The sequence below is a fragment of the Nannobrachium achirus genome (genome assembly GCF_963921795.1).
Source record: "Nannobrachium achirus genome assembly, chromosome: 1".
Classification (NCBI taxonomy): Eukaryota; Metazoa; Chordata; class Actinopteri; order Myctophiformes; family Myctophidae; genus Nannobrachium; species Nannobrachium achirus.
The window spans coordinates 62,668,662-62,692,382 of record NC_137810.1 but is presented as its reverse complement, the minus strand read 5'-3'; the positions used below and the strand labels follow the sequence as shown (position 1 = coordinate 62,692,382).

General features: G+C 43.8%; 1 protein-coding gene across 1 annotated transcript in view; it reads right to left on the bottom strand.

Moving 5' to 3' along the window:
• The window catches only part of kita (KIT proto-oncogene, receptor tyrosine kinase a), a gene marked incomplete at both ends in the record, with an annotated part of 72,363 nt that overhangs the window by 39,022 nt on the left and 9,620 nt on the right, over positions 1 to 23,721 (bottom strand). Inside the window, 6 exons of the mRNA XM_080730893.1 lie at positions 4,744 to 4,858; positions 7,341 to 7,456; positions 9,159 to 9,345; positions 12,402 to 12,594; positions 17,680 to 17,819; positions 19,251 to 19,535. Of these exons, the coding sequence (XP_080587019.1) occupies positions 4,744 to 4,858; positions 7,341 to 7,456; positions 9,159 to 9,345; positions 12,402 to 12,594; positions 17,680 to 17,819; positions 19,251 to 19,535 (1,036 nt within the window). The remainder of the gene's footprint in view (positions 1 to 4,743; positions 4,859 to 7,340; positions 7,457 to 9,158; positions 9,346 to 12,401; positions 12,595 to 17,679; positions 17,820 to 19,250; positions 19,536 to 23,721) is intronic.

Below are 23,721 nucleotides of genomic sequence, written 5' to 3'. Positions count from 1 at the left end.
ATATTTAAAAGTAACTTTTATTCTCCCCCTGGACCCAGGGTATGGCAGCTGCATACCCCTGCCATACCCAATTGACGCCCCTGAGCAGACACACAGTGTACACGCTGTTATTTTAGATGTTGTCATGTCACCATGTCCCTGGCTGGCACACCACCACCAGAGATCCTGTGTGACAAGAGATGAGATGATGCATTCCTCCATGCTGTGGCTTTTCTTTTGTTGCCATTTTGCCCATTAACTCATTCATTATTTTATAGTTTAGCTATTGAAAAATAACAGATATACAAGCTCACAGCTCACAGATATACTCACGCTGCGCGCTTGTAGATCTACTATTTTTGAAAAATGATGACAATTTTTGCAACTCTTTGAATATATATTATATTTTTTCAGTGAACATTTGTAACTCAAATATTTGCTTCTGGGGGGTCCCTGGAACAACATATTTTGAGGTGGGGTTCGGAGGTCAAATACATGTAATTTTGGGGGTCCTTGACATGAACCACTGAAGAAGGATTTAGTAGACATTTATAGAATCGGGTCGAAATGTTCATGATTTTTCAAAAATATCAGATCTACAAGCTGCGCTCGACCTGAGGCCGATCCTACAAATGCCTTCTAAACCAGTAGTTATAAAACGTTTTCCCGGTTATTATGGCTTAACCCCCATTTTCTCCCCAATTTCCGAGTTGCCAATTATGTACTGTGGCCCCAGTCGCTGCCAAACCTGCCAAGCATTTGATTCTGTAACTTTTCCTTTTTTGTTGTTGTTGATGTATTTTTCACGATTAGAAAATCTCCTTTTTAGCCAGATTCTTAACCAGATTCTGAGAACTTTAGCCAAAAATAGCAGATCTACAAGCTCACTGAGTCGATCTACAAGCTCACTGAGCTTGTAGATCGACTATTTTCGGCAAAGAGGTTTGGTGTAGAGGGGAGAAGTATTGACAGTTCAAGTGGTTAAATATCTGAAAACACAAATTGTCATGAATGCAAAATACACTGATGATTGTGCTGTCAAACGATGAAACGATATGGTATCTATGACAAGGTTGTGGGGGGTCCCTGCTTCATCTCTCTCTCAACTAAGGGGTCCTTGGCCTGGAAAAGTTAAAGACCCCTGCTCTATCATCCCTGAATTCCCTCCCTACAGAACAAGCGCCCCATCCAAGCGCCAGGTCGCTTCCCACCAACGAGTGAACGCTTGTCGCTGACAATTGTGTATGTCTGCGCCCCCCGGCAAAGGTGGATTACTCTCCTGCCCGGAATTGAACCCCAGTTTCTGTGCGGACGGGTGGATAAGTTGTTTCACATGCAAGCCACACCGATGCCTCGTCAAAGTTAGTGTTTAATTGTCTCTGTCAACGACTACCTAATCTTTATTATGATCAACCTACCTACCGTATACATTCCTTAGGTTGCGAAAACGCTCTAAAGCTGTCTACCTGTACAGACAGTCAGGTGCGGTCATGTTCCGCCACACATCAGTGGGTTGCCTCTTTAGAGCTCGACACAGGTCTATTCAAGTCGCTAATGCGTGACACGCCAACCGGCATTCAAGGCGCAAAGCCGTTAGCTGGTGGTGACAATGCGTGCTTGCGTCACCTACTTTCCACTGCGCTAAACAATGACACGGCTACATCTGATCTGTAAAATGCCGGTGGAACGGCAGCGCGCCTCTTATGCGTAGTATCTTCGAGTTACAGTGCGAGACCATAAGTTATGCCGCTCTCGCCACAGATGTCACAAGAGCAGGGGAATTTCTACGCTGACAAAGGGGGCGATGGCGAGAGGGGGGTGCGATGAGTAAAACTACCCGAGAGGACCCCAGGGCTCGACATTTCACACAACTGTACCATCAGGGACGTGCTGGCCATTGGGGAAAGCGGGACAACTCCCGAACGGCCGGTTCATTCCCGGCCGGCCATTAGGAAAAAATTAAAAATAAAATGGCGGCCTTCGTTCCATTTTGGGGGCTGGGCGGCCAACAAAGGAAAATCGTCACTGTCGGGCAGAAAACATCGTATCTCCAAGTTTCAAATGTATAAATTTTTTCGCAAAGCAAAGCCCAGGCTGTTTTCACTAGTTTAAATCATTTTTAAAATGATAAAACAAAAGAAACGGTTTTGGACATACAAGGTTTCCACCCGACAACAACAAAATATAACTCATGTACAGTAATGGGCCACTGGCTTGTCAGTCACTTGTCATGATCTGAAATGGCAAATCTTTGAGTAGCAGCAGCGCTATAGAGAGAGATCTCTCTCTATAGCGCACAATGAGGGCCTCTCCAACTCTTTTTCCCGGGCTGAATCAGGGGCCCCAGCATGTCCCATGTGTACCATGTCGTGGCCTTTCCCCAGGTCACACAGCTGCCTCTGCAGTATCTACCACGCCAGATTTGCGACTTAGTTACACACCAGTGTCACACGCCGAGAGACAGCAGATCTACAAGCTCACAAGGGGTCACGATGTGAGGCCTTGTGAGCTCGTAGATCGGCTCCTGGCGGCGTGTAACACCTGCGTGTGACCCGCGTATAAATCAGACATTTCTATGCATGTAATCAGACACGCCTGGGTGCACTACTCTGCCAAACTGATTTGTATCGTTTAACTTCCCATCGTTCTGGTGTCACAGTGGTACATATCACGTCATTGTGCCATCAGGGGTAATCCGCCATGTGTTTGAGTTTGTAAGCAGGGCTGTCGCACCAAATTCTGGGCCCTGGGTACAAGGATTAACTGCGGAGGGACCCCCATGAATGTTCTTCATAGGGGGAGGGGGTTTAACCCATTTAGACTGGGAACGCATTATTACGCGTTATTTTGTGCTTTAACTATTGAAAAATTGCAGATATACAAGCTCGCAGCACGGCACTTTGTAGATCTGCTATTTTTGAATAATCTGTTTCTATGTCAGTGGTGCTCAAACTTTTCAATGTGAAGAAACCCCCAAAATGATATGTATTTGGCCACTGACCCCCATCTCAAAATATTTAGTTCCAGGGACCCCCCAGAAGCAAAATTTGAGTTAAAAATGTTAATTTAAAAAATACATATATTCAAAAATTTGCACACATTTTCACAACTTTTCAAAAATAGCAGAGCTCGCAGCGCACTCGGTGCCGCACTGTGAGCTTGTATATCTGCTATTTTTCAATAGCTAAAGTATAAAATAATCAGGGCCCCTCCACCTTGGGCTCTAGTAACTCAGTCCCATTTCCCCCCCCCCCCCCCCTTGTGACGCCCCTGTTTGTAAGTCTCATAAGCAGTACGATGAGTCACCCCCACTCATCGCCAGCGCTGGCACGGGATTGGTTGTTGGGCCGTAAGCCAACCAATAAGGTGCCCCTCCCACCGTATCCTTTGTACGTTTGACACAAGATGTACCGCGTCCGTCCGATTGGTTCTCCCTCGGCGGTGCGTGCCACCTCCTACGTGCCACCAAGCACAAGTCACCTCTCCTCCAATCCGTGGTCACGTGAGAGTCACCTGATCGCAGTCGGCCAATCACTTTGCCGGCCCACTCAAAATCCCACCAACCCACCATTGCACCCATCCTCATGAACACACTGGAACAGTGTGTTCCCTCGTCAGCGTGACCCGCGGGTCATTTAGGCTGCTGTGAGAAGTTATTGCATGTATAGGTTCCGCTGTGTCCTATGACAGTGGTCCTCAACCCGTTCAGGCCGCAACCCCCCAAAATAATCATATTTTAACTGGGGACCCTCCACCCTGACGAGCACTAAGAGTTGAGGCATTACATTTTGTGTAACACGGTTCTATTGTGAAAATAGCTGATCTATTTTCACAATAGAACAATTTCACCATTTCTGCCTCTAATATTTAACAATTTGACCAATATTTAATTTGTAATTTTAGAGGTGTTAGAACGTCCTTAAATTGTCACTTTAGAAATGTGCATATACTCTCAACACACTTAAACCTTAAGTTGGTTTGTTTACTGTTGAGTGAGAAAACAATGTTGCACATTAAGTTAATCATCTGGGGACCCCCCCAAAATAATTTGGGGACCACCCATGGGGGTCCCGACCCACAGGTTGAGAACCACTGTCCTATGACACTGGTGAAGAGAATTAGGGACAGCCTAGAAAGATGAATCGCTACTTCTTTAAAAGGTAAATGGTGCATTTATATAGCGCCTTTACCCTAAGCGCTTTACATTCACCCATTCATACACACATTGAAACACAGCTGGTGAAGGAAACCATTGTAAGGCACCAACCAGCTCATCGGGAGCAGTTAGGAGTTCAGTGTCTTGCTCAAAGACACTTCAACAGTAACACAGGGGGAGCTCGGGATCGAACATGGAACCATCCGATTCCCAAGCGGCCTCTCTGCCTCCTGAGCCTCTGCTGCCATTTAACTTAAAAGGATGAACGTGACGCTGAATTTACAACGTGTTCTGTCACTGCTTGTTACCACTCTGCATTCTCATGTTGAAAATGGCTTCTAACAATCATTTCAGTTGTCAAACATGAACTTGTTGGCGGGTTAAGAATATCACCTGTACACTTTTAAATTGCACCCATTTGCAAACGTATTTGCAAAGTTGTGTGATACGGCATGTATCTCATTTGTGAATACACTAGCCTTAACGTTGGGCTCCGGGCTCAGAACGTTAAGTCCATGATATTGGGGGCGTGTCCGGGAGTTTACGGGGTTTAACTCTGTCTCGACGTTATGACCAAGCCTTAAATCAAGTGGGGTCTTTAGACTCACCTCATGTACGGCTGCTCACAGTAGTACCAGGTGATCTGGGGGGCGGGGGACCCTTCGGCCACGCAGCGCACCTGTCCGTCTACGGGACCCTCATGGGACACGATTTCCGGTTTACCTGCGACGACGGGGACATGGGTCAAAGAAGTTAGCATGCGTTGACGGTTGACACTGCATGGCAAGTGCACGCGAATGCGTCTCCTAGCCTACTGGTTCCTTGACAGTGGGTCGGAACCCATGCATTTGTGGGTCACAGACCAATCTTTCTGGCTCACAACGAGTAAAAATCTGATTTTCTTTTCCTACATTTCATTATGTTTCATTGTTAATGTGAAAAATATAAAACTAAATAAACACTGAGTCATAATTTTTTTAAATATACATTTTAAAACAAACACACAGATCTAAGAAATTCCATAAATAAAAACATATAATAATTTAATGTAACTTTGCTTGAATTCCCTAATAACAAAATATATATATATTAAAAAATATCAGTAGTAGTGAAAATAGCCGATCTACAAGCTCACAACGCAGCGTGGGTCCCGGGCAAACATTTTATCTCTCTTATGGGTCTCGACCTGACAAAGTTTGGGAACCACTGTCATAGCCTATTACTGTATATTATGCAAACAGGATAATAATCAGAATCTACCAGAAACGATATCTCAACTATGTTTAGGCACCTGAACGCCAGACTTCAATGGGATGTGTAGAAGACCACCAGGGACGTGCTGGGCCCCTGATTCAGCCCGGGGAAAAAAGAGTTGGAGAGGCCCTCATTACAGCGCTATAGAGAGAGATCTCTCTCTCTATAGCGCTGCTGCTACTCAAAGATTTGCCATTTCAGATCATGACAAGTGACAAGCCAGTGGGCCAATTACTGTACATGAGTTATATTTCGTCGTTGTCGGGTGGAAACCTTGTATGTCCAAAACTGTTTGTTTGTATTTATCATTTTAAAAATGATTTAAACTAGTGAAAACAGCCGATCTACAAGCACACAACGCCTCGCACCGCGAGGCGTTGTGTGCTTGTAGATCTGCTGTTTTTACTACTTTTGTGCAACGGCCTTGTATGATGAATCAGGGCTTTGCTTTGCGAAAAGAATTATACATTTGAAACTTGGAGATTCGGCCGTTCGGGAGTTGTCCCGCTTTTCCCAATGGCCAGCACGTCCCTGAAGACCACCACAGGATTGGGAAAAAAATCCATTTGCAAATGTGTCACTTAGTGAAGATTAATGATACCACTGTAATGCTACAGTAGGTGCTGTAATGAAATTAATTCTGTGGCTTGAGGGAACAAGAAACCTTTAACCACTTAGCCCTGTTTTATACTTTTGCTATTCAAAACGAACAACGCAAGCTCTACAAGCTCAAAGCTCTGCGTTGTGAGCTTGTGCAGTTACTATTTCGTCGTTGTCGGGTGAAAACCTTGTATGTCCAAAACCGTTCGTTTTGCATTTTTCATTTTAAAAATGATTTAAACTAGTGAAAACAGACGATCTACAAGCACACAACGCCTCGCGGTGCGAGGCGTTGTGTGCTTGTAGATCTGCTGTTTTCACTACTTTTGTGCGACGGCCTTGTATGGTGAAGCAGGGCTTTGCTTCGCAAAAGAACGTACACATTTGAAACTTGGAGATACGAGGTTTCCACCCGACAACGACGATTTGCTAAATGTTTTGAAGATTTTTTATTATAATGTTTTAATCTTGAACAATTGTGTTGCCCATAATGACTTGCCCAAAATAGAAATGGCAAATTGAAAATGGTTAAAGGTAGCCACTCCTACTGGAAACCACATTCGTCGAAGACTAGTAGCTACAGCTAGCTGCTTAGCGGAAATGCTAATTAAATCACTTTTTTTTTATCATTTGAAAATACATTTTTGTGAACACGTGATTTCAAGATCGGTCGAATAACCTTCCGCCTTGAAGAGCAGACGACAGCTTCCTGTTCTCAACTTTTTACTGACTGTGTAGCATTCAAGGATTGTCAGGGACGTGCTGGGCCCCTGATTCAGCCTGGGAAAAAGAGTTGGAGAGGCCCTCATTGCACGCTGCTGCTACTACTCAAAGATTTGCCGTTTCAGATCATGACAAGTGACAAGCCAGTGGGCCAATTACATGAGTTATATTTTGTCGTTGTAGGGTGGAAACCTTGTACTTCCAAAACCATTTTAAAAATGATTTAAACTAGTGAAAATAGCAGATCTACAAGCACACAACGCCTCACGGTGCGAGGCGTTGTGTCCTTATAGATCTGCTGTTTTCACTACTTTTGTGCGACGCGACAGCCTTCTATGATGAAGCAGGGCTTTGCTTTGCGAAAAAACGTACAAATGTGAAACTTGGAGATACAAGGTTTCTGCCCGACAGTGACGATTTACTTTGTTGGCCGCCCAGCCTCCAAAATGGAACGAAGGCCGACATTTTATTTTTAAATCTTTTCCTAATGGCCGGCCTGGACCGGCCGGGAATGAACCGGCCGTTCGGGAGTTGTCCCGCTTTTCCCAATGGCCAGCACGTCCCTGAGTGTGAGAGGCAGTGTGTGTGAGACTAACGTGTCAAAGGTGGATTCCATATTGTGACTTACTGATCACAAAGACCCTGAAGGATTGATTGACTGTTGCGTCGCCGTTGGAGGCGTGGAATGTATAGACTCCGCCCTCTGCCATTTTCAGTCGCACCAGCCTCAGCTCGCTGCTGTACCTGCGGATGGAATCAACGACCACATCAACACCAGCGATCAATAACACATATTGACGATAGATTCGTCGTGAAAGGGGTTTTCGACCGATTGACCTTCAGTAAAATGTCCAAATGTTCAATACGACTATCGAGCCGCAAACCAAATTGCTTTATCAGAATGTGAAATGTCAAGTAATCGATTTCCTGTAATTTGCAGCTCATAACATCCCTGATGTAAATACTCAAATCCTGATATCTAAAGTGTAATGTCAGTAAATGAAGATTAATTTACACACGGTAAAATAACTGAAATTGAATCCAATGTAAAAATGGACCCAAATGGACCTGTATTTGGGTAGATGTATTACATATCTGAGCTATTTAGGCCTAGGATTATTGAATGCTTTAGCTGTTGAAAAATAGCAGATATACAAGCTCACAGCGCGGCACCGCTCAAGCTCACAGCGCGGTAGCGTGGTACACATTTTTGGACACTGCTCCTACACATTTTGCCCTAAAATTACGCAAATCGGTACACAGTATGTCTACACTCATCTCATCAATATGGATCTGTCCCATTTAGCGCCACCTTCAGGCCGATTTTTTAAAACACATTTTTGGACACTGCTCCTACACATTTTGGCCTAAAATCACGCTGCGACCTGCCGGTCGCTTATCTCCCGATTAGGGAGTCTCACTGGTAATATAAAATAAATTATAATAAATATTGATGAGTGTGACATAGCGGCTGTTACTGCCTGATGTTTTGGTGGTAATCGTAGCCCTCATGATGCAATGATGGCTTTCCATTTGGAAGAGAGCAGAAAGCCCATTTGAGTGGGAGAGGCCCTCGGGGCCTTAATGAATTTCCAATGAATTTCTTCCAGCGGCAGCAAGCAGCAGCAGCGTGGTGTGGATCATGTGGTGATGTGAGACTGCCTGTCACACTGCTGTGTGTAATCACCTCCACTGACCTGGGGCCAGCTGGAAACTCAAAGTGTTACATTTCACTGAGAGGCTGTAATGAACACATTCTTCAATATGGTAAGGCTGAGGGCGAGGAGACGCACACACATGTAAGCGTGTGTGTGTGCATGTGTGTGTGTGTGTGTGTGTGTGGTTGGTTGTGTATGGTTGTGCGTGCGTGTGTGCGTGCGTGCGTGCGTGTGCGCGCAGTGCAGTGAAATGCATAGGCCTACATGGGTGGATTTATGCTTTTGCATGTGTACATACATGTACCGTTGTTCCCTATTGAGCTTGGCACATTTCCTGGGACAAGCTGCCCAGATCACACATGTCACCTGTGTCTTTTTATTTTTTTCACTTTCAAAAAGCGCCTGCAATGTAGTGCATTTGAAAGACATGACATTGCAGTGCACATCATGGGGTGATCACTGCTTGCCTCCTGTGAATTGTTTTGTTTTTGTTTAATTTCTGTTTCATTTTCTTATTTCGTTGCTGAGTGAGGTCAGCAGACAAAGTGACGTGAGTGAGATGAAAAAAACCTGGGTGAAATGTGCCAATCTCAACGGGAAACAACGGTACGTGACAGTAAGGGTGAGCGTCTGTGCGTGCGTGCGTGCGTGCGTCTGTGTTTGTGTGTGCCTGCATGTGTGAGTGCGTGTGCGCTCAAGCAGACGTGTGCGTTATCGCGTATGTGCGCGCATGCGCGTTTGTGCGCCTGTGTGCTATTGCGTGCAGACAGAGTGCCTGTGTACCGTACCTGTGTGAGCTGTTGTGCTTGGTGATGACGTGGTCCGTGGCGTTCCTCAGCTCCTGGCCCATGAAGCTCCAGGTGGCGCTGCGGGGCTCGGGGTACGCCTCCATCTCCACGCTCAGAGACAGGCTCTCCCCCGAGCGCACGCGGATGGTGCTGTTCTCCGGCGGGGCGAGGTGGATGAAGCCCTGGGCTGTCCCGACGGAAAAGGTTGACAGCTTTTTAATTAAATTCAGGCACTAGGATTATTGAATGCTTTAGCTGTTGAAAAAATAGCAGATCTACAAGCTCACAGCGCGGCACTCGGTGCCGCGCTGTGAGCTTGTATGCTATTTTTGAAAACGTTGTGAGAATGTGTGCAAATCTTTGAATATATGTATTTTTAAAGCGAACGTTTGTAACTCAAATTTTGCTTCTGGGTGGTCCCTGGAACTAAATATTTTATATTTTATATATCTAGAATCGGGTCAAAATTCAAATTTTCACGATTTTTCAAAAATAGCAATCTACAAGCTCACAGCGCGGCACTCGGTGCCACGCTGTGAGCTCGTATATCTGCTATTTTTCAATATTTAAAGCATAAAATAATGAATCACAATAATGTGTACCCGTTCTAAGGGTTAATGCTAATTAAGAATGAACTCGTGTCATGCTAGATTTGAAGCACTTTAACCATTGTTTTATGATTTAGCTATTAAAAAATAGCAGATATACAAGCTTGTAGATCTGCTATTTTTGAAACATTTGTGCAAAGTCTTCGAATATTTTTGACCCAATTCTATAAATGTCTACTCAAGTTTTTCTTTTTTTTTTTCTTTTTTTTTGAAAAAACACATGTTTCCATGATCGGTGGTGCTCAAACTTCTTAATGTCAAGAACCTCTAGGAATATATGTGAAATGTGAAAATGTGTGCAAGTCTATTTCTATTTCAGTGGTGCTCAAACCTTTTCACGTGAAGGAGCCCCAAAAATATATATATTTGGCCACGGACCCCCATCTCAAAACATTTAGTTCCAGGAACCACCCGAAGCAAAATTCTTGTTACAAATGTTTGCTTTAAAAATACATATTCGAAGAGTTGCACAAATTTTCACGACTTTTCAAAGATAGCGGAAGATGGCAGCGCTGCCTGTGAGCTTGTATATCTCCTATTTTTTCAATAGCTAAAGCATGAAATGATTCCAGGTCAAAATGGGTTAAGCAGGCAAATAGCCGATCTACAAGCTTATCGACGATCTTTTCGCTGTTTTCGAAACAAGGCTTCTCGTCCTTATAATCGTAAATCGTGAATACCTTTATTCAGCCAAGCACACATCAAAAGACACACAGTGTCAGTGTCATAAAGTCAACACTTTAGAAATATTTGATCTTTTAAAAGTGACCTTTTAAATGCTTTTCAATGTCTTTTATGTTTATTCACTCTTTGTTTTTAACCTGTGTCCCCCTCCTCTTTTTTGTGATGTGTTTTTAACTAATATGCCTGTATGAGCTTTGGGATATCTGAATTTCCCCTTGGGGATCAATAAAGTATCTATCTATCTTACTTTCACTCTTATTCCTATAGTGTGAAGCTTGCACAAAAGGATTCCACCCACTCTTTTACAACTGCTGCAAACTCGTAACGTGACAATGAACCGAAGCTGTGTTGAGGGAGTTCGAGAGTTCATCGGGTTCGGAGACGGCACGGTATTATGGTACTGTATTATGTATGCACTGTGTAAGTACAGTAATTGCAAAATGCTCCAAGCACGATAATCTTGGTGCATGATGTCGACGCGGCCCGGGGAAGAAAAAGAAAACAGATGAGGATAACAGGAACTCATCTAGGCTGCAAACAGGGCAAAACATTCCACTGCGCGACAGCAATACAATACCATACGCTTCTGAATGTATACACATCCATCACTCCATATCTCCCCTGTGCATCGGGGGGAGCGAGATTTCCAGGATTTGTATCTCACCGTAAACATCCAACCACACCGGTGGTGCCCTTCTCGTTCTGCGCCTCGCAGCTGTAGATTTTAACCACCTTAACCGTTGTTTTAGGCTTTAGCTATAAAGAAAATAGCAGATCTACCACCTAGGGCATTCACGAATAGTGATTTTTAGTATTCGAGTATTCGAATAGGCGAATATTCGACAGGACTGGCCAAACTGTCAAATATTAAGTAAGCAAGAGGCGAACGTTGTGAAAATAGCCGATCTACATGCTCACAACGGGCGTTGTGAGCATGTAGATCTGCTATTTTCACAATGTTTATCTGCGGAACCGAGTCCCATTAAATGTAATACCTACAATTCCAAGTGCTTGTCAGGGTGGGGGTCCCCAGTTCAAATATGTTTATTTTGGGGGGTCACAGCCAAAAAAGTTAGAGAACCCCTGGTATAGAGCATTAACAAATTCATCCACCAAGGGCATTGACAACTCATTCTTATGACTTCCTATCTAGCCAAGCTTTATAAACTATATATTTTTTAAAGAGAAAACAATAAAAAAATATAAATACGTGAATGTTCGACTTTGGTGAACAACGTTGAATAGTGACTTTGATATTCGAATATTTGGTGAATGCCCTACTACAAGCTTACAGCGCTGCGAGCTTGTCTTTTAAGCTTGTCTCTGATCGTCTAATCAGGCTTTTATGAACACCCTGAACAGTTTTTTAATTTGCTTGATTCAATATTTAGATATTTGATGTAAATGTTACCAGGCCCTCCAGGCCCAGGGCCTCTCCCCACACACTCCCATTGTAACTTCAAACTTCATAACCATGATAGATTCATTAAAAACACCCATTATTTTTTCTGGTGACTCATACTGCCCTCCTAATACTGCTCATGTATTAGGAGGGTAGTATGAGGGTAGTATGAGTCACCAGAAAAAAATAATGGGTGTTTTTAATGAATCTATCATGGTTGAAATGAAGTTTGAAGTTACAATGGATGTGGATGTGGAGAGAAGCCCATTCGCTGTTTCCCTGTTGAAAGTGGAATATCCCTTTAAGTTTAGATTCATGTGTAGACTTGATGGAGTCAAAGAATGTATTAATCGTGGCCTTGACGGGGATCACACAGAGTGATACAAGGTATTCATTCCTCTTGCTTCTGGCAACACTGGAGGCTATGTTTATATGTTTTTAACTGAGTGAAAACAGTCTGGTACTGTGTATCTCTGTGTTGTTTTTGTATACATGTTTTTCACGGACCTATTGTCCGAAACAAACTTCATCATCATACTGTAATCTCACCGTAAACGTCCAGCCACACCGACTCCACGGTGGTGCCCCTCTCGTTCTGCGCCTCGCAGCTGTAGCGGCCCGAGTCGTAGCCGACCACGGCGTCGATCTGGAGCCGGCCGCTGCGCACGTGGGTGAAGGGCTCCGTCAGGATGCGGGAGTTGCTGTCAACCTTTGCGGGTTGCTGTGGATACCAGACGGCACCCTGTCAACGCCCAGAGATCTCTAGAGATTAACCCTGTCTGCGGGGCCTGCCCTCGCCAAGTAGACTTTCAGAACACAAACATGCTGGGGGTGTGGGGGGGGGGGGGGGGGGGGTTTGCCAACGGCTCTGAGGCCCTAAGCTAGATGCAGAATAGTCGGAGGCCTTAGGGCAGGGGTGGGCAACTTTGATGATGGCGAGGGCCACTATATTTCCACCTTCACTCCAGAGGGCCACATTGCATATTGCTGCGTCCTACTTTGTCATTCTAATATCTCATACAAAAGCTGCGATGCGTTTTGAGATGGTAGATCAGCTATTTTTGCTTCTTTTGAATTGGAATCCTGAATTATTTTTTGTTGTTTTTGAATTGGAATCCTGAAATGTTACATTTTTATCTAATTTCAAATGCATTTAGTTATATAGTCATGTTAACTTTATGAACCTAAATACAAATACATTGGACATAAAACTATACTAGTCATTAAGCTACTAATATTGACTGACGGAATTAAAGCAGGTCATGTTTGGAATTGTAACAGCTGAAATATAGTAATATATCAGTATTCCGGTATTAATTTAACCTGTGTGCCGCATTAAGTGAAGGTGGGGGCCTCATGTGGCCCCCGGGCCGCCAGTTGCCCATGTATGCCTTAGGGAGATAGAATGGTAATTTCGTGCTAATCAGTCTCAAAGCGCAACATTTTGCACAGATGTTGCCCAGGGCATGCTCTAATGATTTAGCTTAGGGTGCCCGAGTCGGCGACCTTCGGGGTCGCCACAGCGGCCAAATCAAGTTGGGCTCCCATCGACTTTCTATACAGGAGGAAAATACCCAGATTTATTTTGTTTTTTCTGGGTATTTAACACATTCCCCGCCATTTAACAATACCTTCGTACTCTATGGTGCCTCTGGTCTCCATAGACTTCCATGTAATTCATAGTGCACGGATCATGCACACCCATGCCTAGATAATGCACCACGTGTGTCCACATTGCTCACAGCTTTCAAACAAAAAAATCCGAATGGAAATCCGTTCAGGCATTCATGAGATACAAGCCATTATGTTTTCCTAAAATGTAAACAAAGATGGCTGCCATGTTTGATAGATGGGGTTGCTATGGGGGTTAAACATGCAATTTCGCGATTTCTATCATGCCTACTACATTTTTTGGGGTCCAAAAAAAAATTTTTTTTTTTCAAAATGGCGGAAATTCTCGGGACTATCGGGCCTGGCAGGGAAAGACATTAAAATAATCTCGGGACTATCGGGCCTGGCATGCAATGAGTTAAGTAGGATGCTGAATGCATTGCAAGCATTTGTTTTGCACACAAAAAACATTCCTTGGGCTACAAATGGCCCAAGAAAACGATGGTTTAGTGATGAGTCATCACTTTTGATCACTTTTCACAGTTTTGTGGGCATTAGCACGAAAAATCCCTAAGGCCTCCGACTAGAATAGATATTCTGCATCTAGCTTAGGGCTTAATTCAAATCTTTGCTTCTGGGGGGGTCCCTGGAACAAAATATTTTGAGATGGGGATCCGCGGCCAAATACATATCATTTTGTGAGTCCTTGAGAACCACTGATATAGCAACATGTTTTATTTATTTATTTATTATTATTTATTTTTTTAGAAAACTGTTAGGATTTAGAAGACATGTGTAGAATCGGCATCAGTGGTTCTCAAACTTTGTCAGGACCCCCACAATTATATGTATTTGGCCGCGGACCCCCATCTCAAAATATTTTGTTCCAGGGACCCCCATAAGCAAAGGCTTGAGCTAAAAATGTTCACTCTGAATTTAGGTCTTGCCTTAAGCTAGATGCAGATTGCAGAATATATACACACAGCTCAGACCCGTTGGCAAACGAAAGGTCGCGTGGCTTACATGCACGCACACACACACGCACGCACGCACGCACGCGCACGCGCACGCACACGCACACGCACACACACACACACACACACACACACACACACACACACACACACACACACACAGCATGCATACATACATACATACACATGCAGCCAAGATTCCGTGCCTCTCTGACTGATCTATCTCAATTCTGGGTCAGGAGAGAGATAACCTTCATGCATTCCTACTGTATATAGCAGTGATTCTCAAACTGGACCCCAGGGCTTTCTGTGTGGAGTTTGCATGTTCTCCCCGTGTCTCCTAGGGTTCATACCCTCACAAAAACATGCAGTAATCCTGGTCTCAATAATGCCTCCCCCTGGCCAGCCGGGGCGCCTGATGGAGGGGAAAGGAACTGAACGCAATGGTTGAAAATCGCGCCTGTGTGCAAAGCCCTTTAATCTGAGAGTGTACAAATGGAACCAAATGTGTCTCTTTCTACATCGTCCTCAGATGAACCCTCCGTTCTCCATTCTCAGAGTGCACTCTCAGTTACAGACCTGTAAGGGTTCATTTGGTTCCTAACTGTTGATTACTTAGCAGGGGACAACTAGGACCCCTCTCAAGGACCCCTGGGGGTCCGTGGACCCCACGTTGAGAAGCAGTGAACTACGGCAGTGGTTCTTAACCTGTGGGTTAATGATTTTTTTTTTTTTTTTGGGGGGGGGGGGGGGGGTCCCCAGATGATAACTTAATGTGCAACATTGTTTTCTCTCTCAACAGTAAACAAACCAACATAATGTTTAAGTGTATAGTGGGTATCTGCACATTTCTAAAGTGACAATTTAAGAACATTTTAATACCTCTAAAATGACAAATTAAACATTGGCCAAATTGTCAAATATTAGAGGCAGAAATTGTGAAAATAGCAGATCTACATGCTCACAACGCCTCAATTGAACCGTGTTGAACTCTTAGTGCTCGTCAGGGTGGGAGGGGTCCCCAGTTAAAATATGATTATTTTGAGTATCCATTAACGGCAGTTAATGGTACTTTTGTTTATTTTTTATGCCAAAAAAAATAACATTTGATCCAAATAAATACAAAAAGATCCATAGCTTGGAAAACTTGGCACTAGAGCGCTCACAGATTAATTTTGCCGGAAAGAATGCGAAATATTTGTTTGCGGCTTTGATGCAGGATTCTTTCAATAACAGTATATTACGTTTTATTAGGGAAATTATAGAGTATAACTGGAAATGATTTGACGGAATAACTTTATGGTGTGCTGAGCGACTCAAAGTGTGAACGTTGTGACATAGCACTTGGTCTGGAAAGTTCACGATGATATGAGTTTCGTCCACTTTAACCTCGGCATCCCAATCTTGGACATGCCATCATAGGCCAACATTCTCTTTTTAAAATAGCGGAAACAGCAGCATAAGTATAAATTATAAGTATAAAATATCAGAGAACGCTATGAAAGCTTGGGGCTTAAGTGGTTTGAGAGCCAGACCAAAATATATTTGAGTCTCAAAAGAGCTTTGATAGTTTTCTCCCAGCGTGTGCTAATAGTTTGTCTCAAATGTACAACATGATTTCCCCCCCTTAAACCGTGACCCCTAAATGCATTGGGAGTTTGATTTACATATTTGGCTATGTGTCCAGTCAAAAAAAGGCTAGCCTGTGGATGAAGTCACATGGAAGAATACGCAGGTCAAAAAGTGAAAACCTTCACTTTTTGACTAATATCTCTATAGCTCATAACCCCCCCGGCATTCCTGTTCAAATCTTTTCACAATGAGTCCCACTGTAGCATTTCCCTGCGGGTTTTTGTTTTGAAATAAATAAAGAAAAAACGATTCACTGTAAACTTTGTGTCCTAATCTTTCACCGGTATCTACGGATATTGTGTATCTCTCAGCGACTAGCCTCTGACGCACGCACGCAGACAGAACCCGGACCACAACCCCTCAAGCCCTAGAAACGTCGCTGTTACGACCAACAGCGAAAACGAGTTTTCATGACTTTTAACCCATTAAGGCCTGAGGCCGATACTACAGACGCCTTCTAAAAATCAGTAGTTCTCAAACTTTCTCGGGCCAAGGACCCCCGGATTGAGACATATTTGGCCACGGACCCCCATCTGAAAATGTGTTGTTGCCAGGGACTCCCAGATGAGAAAATGTACATGAAAAGAAAATCTGAAATCATATATATTTTTCAATATCTTTCAAATATTTTCAAGCATAGCAGATGTACACGCTCGCAGTGTGCCACAGAGGGACACGCTGCGAGCTTGTAGATCTACTATTTTGAATAGCCAATAGCTAAGTGGATAAAGTGGTTCAAATGATTGCGATGCTACTTTAGAAGGGGACCCCATGAAATCCCCCTCAAGGACCCCACTTTGAGAACCACTGCTATAAACGTTGTTGTAAGACAAACAGAGAAAGCAGCAGATCTATTTAGATCGGCTATTTTCATGGAATACCAGAAGAGTCGCCAGAAAGAAACTCGCCTGGGCTGATGGTTTATGCCTTTTGATTGATTGATTGATTGATTGAGGTATTTATTAGACGTTTTGGATAGGAAAAGGTACAGTTTCATGACAGCACAGTTCACTGATCCTTATTCTCAGTAAAACAAATACAAGAATAAACATCTCGGCAAGTTTCTTTCCGGGGCGACTCTACCGGTTACCTTTCCATGACTTTTAACCAGGGACGTGCTGGGCCCCTGATTCAGCCCGGGAAAAAGAGTTGGAGAGGCCCTCATTGCGCGTTATAGCGCTGCTGCTACTCAAAGATTTGTGACAAAGTGACAAGCCAGTGGGCCAATTACATGAGTTATATTTTGTCGTTGTCGGGTGGAGACCTTGTACGTCCAAAACCGTTTGTTTTGTATTCATTATTTTAAAAATGATTTAAACTACTTTTGTGCTTTGCTTTGCGAAAAAATGTACACATTTGAAACTTGGAGATACAAGGTTTCTGCCCGACAGTGACGATTTACTTGGTTGGTCGCCCAGCCCCCAAAATGGAACGAATGCCGACATTTTATTTTAAATTTTTTCCTAATGGCCGCCCTGGACCGGCCGGGAATGAACCGGCCGTTCGGGAGTTTTTCCCAATGGCCAGCACGTCCCTGCTTTTAACGGTACGCCAGGCTGAATGCGGCGGCCGAGAGGCCAGGGTAGAGGGAGAGGAGGACGGGTTCTCACCGAGCCAGGAGGGACAGACCAGGTCAGCTTGATGTCGCCGTTGACGTTGGCCGTGCTGCAGGCGATGGAGAGCCTCTGGCCCTCCGTCAGGATCAGCCTTTTGGGGGCCCGCAGCTCAATGACAGGCGGACTGTCGGGTACTGGTCGGGGGGGAAGGAACGAGAGAGCGTGAGATAAGGTTTACCATCATCAGCCCCAGTGCACAGTGTATGCCACTGTTTCACCAAGCAGTGGGTCGGGACACATTTGTGGGTCACAGGTGGATTTGTATGGGTCCCTGAATCTTTTGTTTCCTACAGTACGTTTAGTTTAATTATTATCATTCAAAATATTTTAAATAAACATTCCCCCCAAAAAAGATTTTTTCAGTAATTTCATGAAGTAATAAAAGAAAAGTCGGCTATTTTCACTACTTCTTAGACATTTGTGTTCTAATTTATTTCACTACTTCTTAGACATTTGTGTTCTAATTCATGGAATTTCTTATATTCCATAAATTAGAACACAAATGTCTAAGAAGTAGTGAAAATAGCCGATCGCGACACGTTGTGAGCTTGTAGATCTGCAAGCTTGTAGACCTGCGATCTGCTAGATTGGGAACCATTGGCGTATACTGTACATCAGATGGCTAATGGTGCATTTAAATATTACCTTTATCCAACTCGTTTTTTTTTTTTTTACAGTGTGGATTATATTCACCCATTCACACACATACATTCAAACACCGACGGTGGAGGAAAGGGGGTTCAGTGTCTTGCTGAAGGACACGTCGACACTAACCCAGGGTTGTCGGGGATCGAACCGAGAACCTTCCGTTTCCCAGGTGGCCCCATCCAACTCTTGAGACACTGCCGCCCCCAGATGCGCGCACACACACACACACACACACACACACACACACACACATACACACACACACACACACACACACACGCACATGACCACGCACAAACTAGGGCATTCACCGAATATTCGAATATTAGAATATCAAAGTGACTATTCGACGTTGTTCACCGAAGTCGAATATTCGCTTATTTTAATTTATTTATTGTTTTCTCTTTAAAATATATACTATAGTTTATAAAGCTTGGCTAGATAGGAAGTCATAAGAATGAGTTGTCAATGCTCCTGGTGGATGAATTTGTTAATGCTCTATACCAGGAGTTCTCAAACCTTTTTAGGCCGTGACCCCCAAAATAAACATATTTGAACTGGGGACTCCCACCCTGACAAGCACTTGGAATTGTAGGTCTTACATTTAATGTGACTCGGTTCCGCAGATAAATATTGTGAAAATAGCAGATCTACATGCTCACAACGCCTCGCAACGCGAGGCGTTGTGAGCATGTAGATCTGCTATTTTCACAATGTTCGCCTCTTGCTATATTTTATTATATATATTATATTTTGCTATATTTTACAGTTTGGCCAGTCCTGTCGAATATTCGACTATTCGAATACTTTGAGGTCGAATAATTCGAATACTAAAAATCACTATTCATGAATGCCCTAACACACACACTCACTCACACAAGCACAAGCACAACACACCACACACTGTACACTTTTACCTGGTCTCACTGTCAGTTCGTAGGGGTGTGATTTGACGGGGGTCCCTCCCAGCTTGGCCGTGCACACGTAGCAGCCCTCGTAGGACTTTTGCGTGTGGTGGATGAGGATGCCTTTCTCCAGGCTGGCAGTGTACTGCAGACCCGCGGCCAGGGCGCCACCCTTACACGGCTCCAGGCGCAGGTTGACTAGAGCCGGGTCGGTTGCCAGGCATGAAATGGAAGCGCCCTCTCCCACTCGAGCCAAGATGCTGTTCACCATTGATTTTCTGAAGGCATTGTCGGGATCTGCCAAAAAGATAAAAAATTAAATAAAAATAAAAATCAGATGTTGCATGTCGTAAAGACATAAAACACAATGTGCGCGTAGCATGGATAACGTTACATAATTAGCATACAGAATATCGGGATCATCTGCCAAAATGCAATTATTTACTGTATTTCCTTGGACATTTACTTGATTGAATTTTGACTTCCAGAAAGCGATTGTGTAAATCAGTGGTTCTCAAAGTGAGGTCTGGGGACCCCCAGGGGTACACGAGGGGCTTCAAGGATGTCAACAACAAAATTTGTTTATATAGCATCATCAAAGTTAGTTTAAACCTATTTTATACTTCTACAAGCTCACAACGCGCCACAATGTGTTTGAGAGCTTGCAGCTCTGCTAGTTTAGAAAGGTTTTTGAAAAGTGTTTAACATAAAGATCTCACAAAATCTTTTCAGAAGGGGGTCCGTGGCCAAACACAGATCAATTTGGGGATCCTTGACATGAAAACATTGTGAGAACAACTGGTGGAAATCACGAGGGGCCTTTGTTCATTCTCCCTCTCCCTCTCCCGTTCTTTATTTCACCATCTCTCTCTCTCTCTCTCACTGTCGCTCTCTCTCTCTCTCTCTCTCTCTCTCTCTCTCTCTCTCTCTCTCTCTCTCTCTCTCTCTCTCTCTCTCTCTCTCTCATTTAGGCCTGAATTATTGAATGCTTTAACCCAGGGGTCTTCAACAGGGGGTCCGCGACCCCTAGGGGGTCCGCGGAGGTACTGCAGGGGGTCCACGAAATTATTGCTTAAAAAAAATTAAAATAAAATAAAAAAAGATTTAAAAAAATGTTTTTTTTTTTTGTATTATTTTTTCACATTTGTTAAAAAATAAATCATGATTCTATCCATTTTGAATAGCTTGAATACATGATTACTATGCAATTGACAGATTGTTGATATTATTGACATTGGTTCTCAGTTAATAAGTAGTATGTTTAGAAATGGTAGTGGTACGGCCCACCCTGCTCGCTGTAAATGTTTAAAATAAAAAATATGTCGTAGCCCCGACCCCCCCACCCTACGAGGTGGTAGGGGGTCCCTGCTCCATCTCCCCATCAGTTTGGGGGTCCCCGGCCTGAAAACGTTGAAGACCCTTGTAACCAGTGAAAAATAGCAGATATACAAGCTCACAGCGCGGCACCGAGTGCCGCGCTGCGAGCTTGTAGATCTGCTATTTTTGAAAAAGTCGTGAAAATGTGTGCAAATCTTTGAATATATGTATTTTCAAAGCGAACGTTTGTAACTAAAATTTTGCTTCTGGGTGGTCCCTGGAACTAGATATTTTGAAATGGGGGTCCGTTGCCAAATAAATATCATTTTTGGGGTCCTTCCAGATTGCTGACATAGAAACACAGGTTTTTTTCCAAAAATCTTAGAAGGATTCAAAAGACACTTATAGAATCGGGTCAAAATTCTAATTTTCACGATTTTTCAAAAATAGCAGATCTACAAGCTCGGCATGTATATCTGCAATTTTTTTATATTTAAAGCATAAAATATTGCGTCATAATGTGTTCAGGCCTAAATGGGTTAAGACTTTTCCACAGACACATCTGTCCAGGTCCCTCTAATAATATTAGTTATTATGTAACTAATGTGTGTGCCTCCTCATCTGGACACTTTAAACATACATACCCAGAACACACCTGTTCTCCAAGGCCTTTGAAGCCTTTTCCATGCCATGCACGCATGTACAGTATTTTGGTTACATTCATAACCCGTAATTTTTTGTCATATCTGAAATATGCCGCGCAGCACTCTGTGTTCTTTTCAGTTTCTAACACGCAAAAATCGTAACATCTGCATTCTAGGTTAAATGTATACTGAGCACAAGCAGGATTAGCAACTTTGAAGTGGCAGAGTCACATTACCCTAACATTATACTACTCAATCATTACTTAAGGCATACTGTAGTAGTTGTTTAACAACCAAATGAATACACCTGTCTTCGGGTTCTTGGAATGATGTCACTTGTAAACACAGGACCAGGGATGTGCAGAGAATGTTAGAGAGGCAGGGGCTGACATTTCTAAAAGGGCCTTTTGTGAGCTTGTTGGTCGGCTATTTTCGATGCTTGATTTCTACACATTTCTTGATTTCAACAGATGCTGCATTCTAGTTCAGGAGAGTTTGGACAAGGACATTCTCTTGAATACTGCCTTCAGGTATGGCACGGAAAGAGGGCATTTGCTTTTCTTTCACCATAGTAAAAACTGCATTCATGGTCCGGAGAGGGCACTTTTTACAGGGCAGGGGCTCGAGCCCCCTTTGATGTCTATGTGTGCACGTGCCTGCACAGGACTTTGCACGTTGTTTTTTACTGGTGAGGCAAAATGCTACGCTGTGCACTGCAGTGTGCACCTTTAAAATACCCAAACACTCCAATACAATACTACCAAAGGTGCAACATTTTGGACCTCAAGGAACTGAATGAAGGTGTGCATTCAGGAAACATAAAGGGGCTTTAGCCTGATATCTCTGGTGTGTTCCGGGAACAGAGCTCTTGGCACTCTGAACCACTCTGGGTTTTTCCCCACTTAACGGCGCACCTGCAACCAGGTAACCTACAGTTATGGCATTCGACCAAAGACATCTGGTGACAGAGAGACAAACATGAGGAACCTCAATCAATTATTAAGCCTATTTCAGACCAAACACTCGCAATGAGATAAAACAGCTTCATGCCCGATTTACTGCACAGACACACGATTAATTAGCGCCAGCGTAAAAAGACAGGGAAACCTAGCATTGCTCAGTGGTTTAAGGAACTGTCTTTGTGCCTTCCATTAGAAAGAATCACATACACTCTCAAAAACAAACAAGAGCTATTTGAGAAAAGATGGGGGAACTTTATCCAGTATGTCAAGGGCAATGATCTCTCTTATTTAATGGAGGAACCAGGTGTGGGGTAGCTGCATTTCCTCTGCAGTCATTTGTCCGGCCTTATGGCATAGGACTCTGGGTGTAAATAGTGTAAATAGTATATGTGCTCTTTGTATAATCATTATTTAATACTCTTATGTGTCGTGTTTTTTTTTTCCCTTTATGTTGTTGTATTTTCTTTTTTGCTTGTTTCGTCTGTATGTAGCATATTATTGTCTTGTATATGTTGTTTTGTCTGTCTCTTTAAAAAATGGAAAACAAAACTTAGCACCAGCGTCCCCTTCGCGAGTTTAGAAACTCTAGGCTTGCAAAGGGAAACCACGCCCCGCACTCATTTTTGAAGCTTGTGATTGGCTGAACCGGAGGTTGGGAGCGCTCCGTTGTAGTCACTTGGACCGCGCGAGGTGCACCAAAACCCAATTATCATTGCGTTTATCGTGCGCTTGCCCAGGCCTTACGGCCTGGGCATAAATAGAACGATTGCATTCACCACGGCTTCGTAACTCGCGCGGCGCTCCGCCGGCCGCGCGCCCCTGGCCCGCTCTTCGCGGCCACTCGCGCCTGCGGCGCTCGGGGGCGAAGAGCAGGACCAAGGTCCGCTGGCCTTCGCGCCGCTTGCAATGTCGTGGACAATAACTGAAAACGAGCGCTCCTTCCCTTTGCAAGCCTAGAGTTTCTAAACTCGCGTCCCCTTCTGCCCTTTCCACTCTATTGGAGCAAGGGGGGGGGAGCGTCCGATTGCGACGTTTTGATGCTGCGCTGAAGTGTGGACTCCTTTGTGGAGTTCAACAATAAGAATGAAGCGCTGTGGGAGTGTGCTCAGGTAGGTGGACCCAGGGACGTGCTGGCCATTGGGAAAAGCGGGAACTCCCGAACTGGCGGTTCATTCCCGGCCTGTCCAGGCCGGCCATTAGGAAAAAAAATAAAATAAATGTCGGCCTTCATTCCATTTTGGGGGCTGGGCGGCCAACAAAGTATATCGTCACTGTCAGGCAGAAACCTCGTACCTCCAAGTTTCAAATTCATACATTTTGTCGCAAAGCAAAGCCCTGCTACATCATATAAGGCTGTTGCACAAAAGTAGTGAAAACGTCGTTGTGTGCTTGTAGATCGGCTGTTTTCACTAGTTTAAATCTTTTTTAAAATGATAAATACAAAACAAACGGTTTTGAACATACAAGGTTTCCACCCGACAACGACGAAATATAACTCATGTACAGTAATTGGCCCACTGGCTTGTCACTTGTCATGATCTGAAATGGCAAATCTTTGAG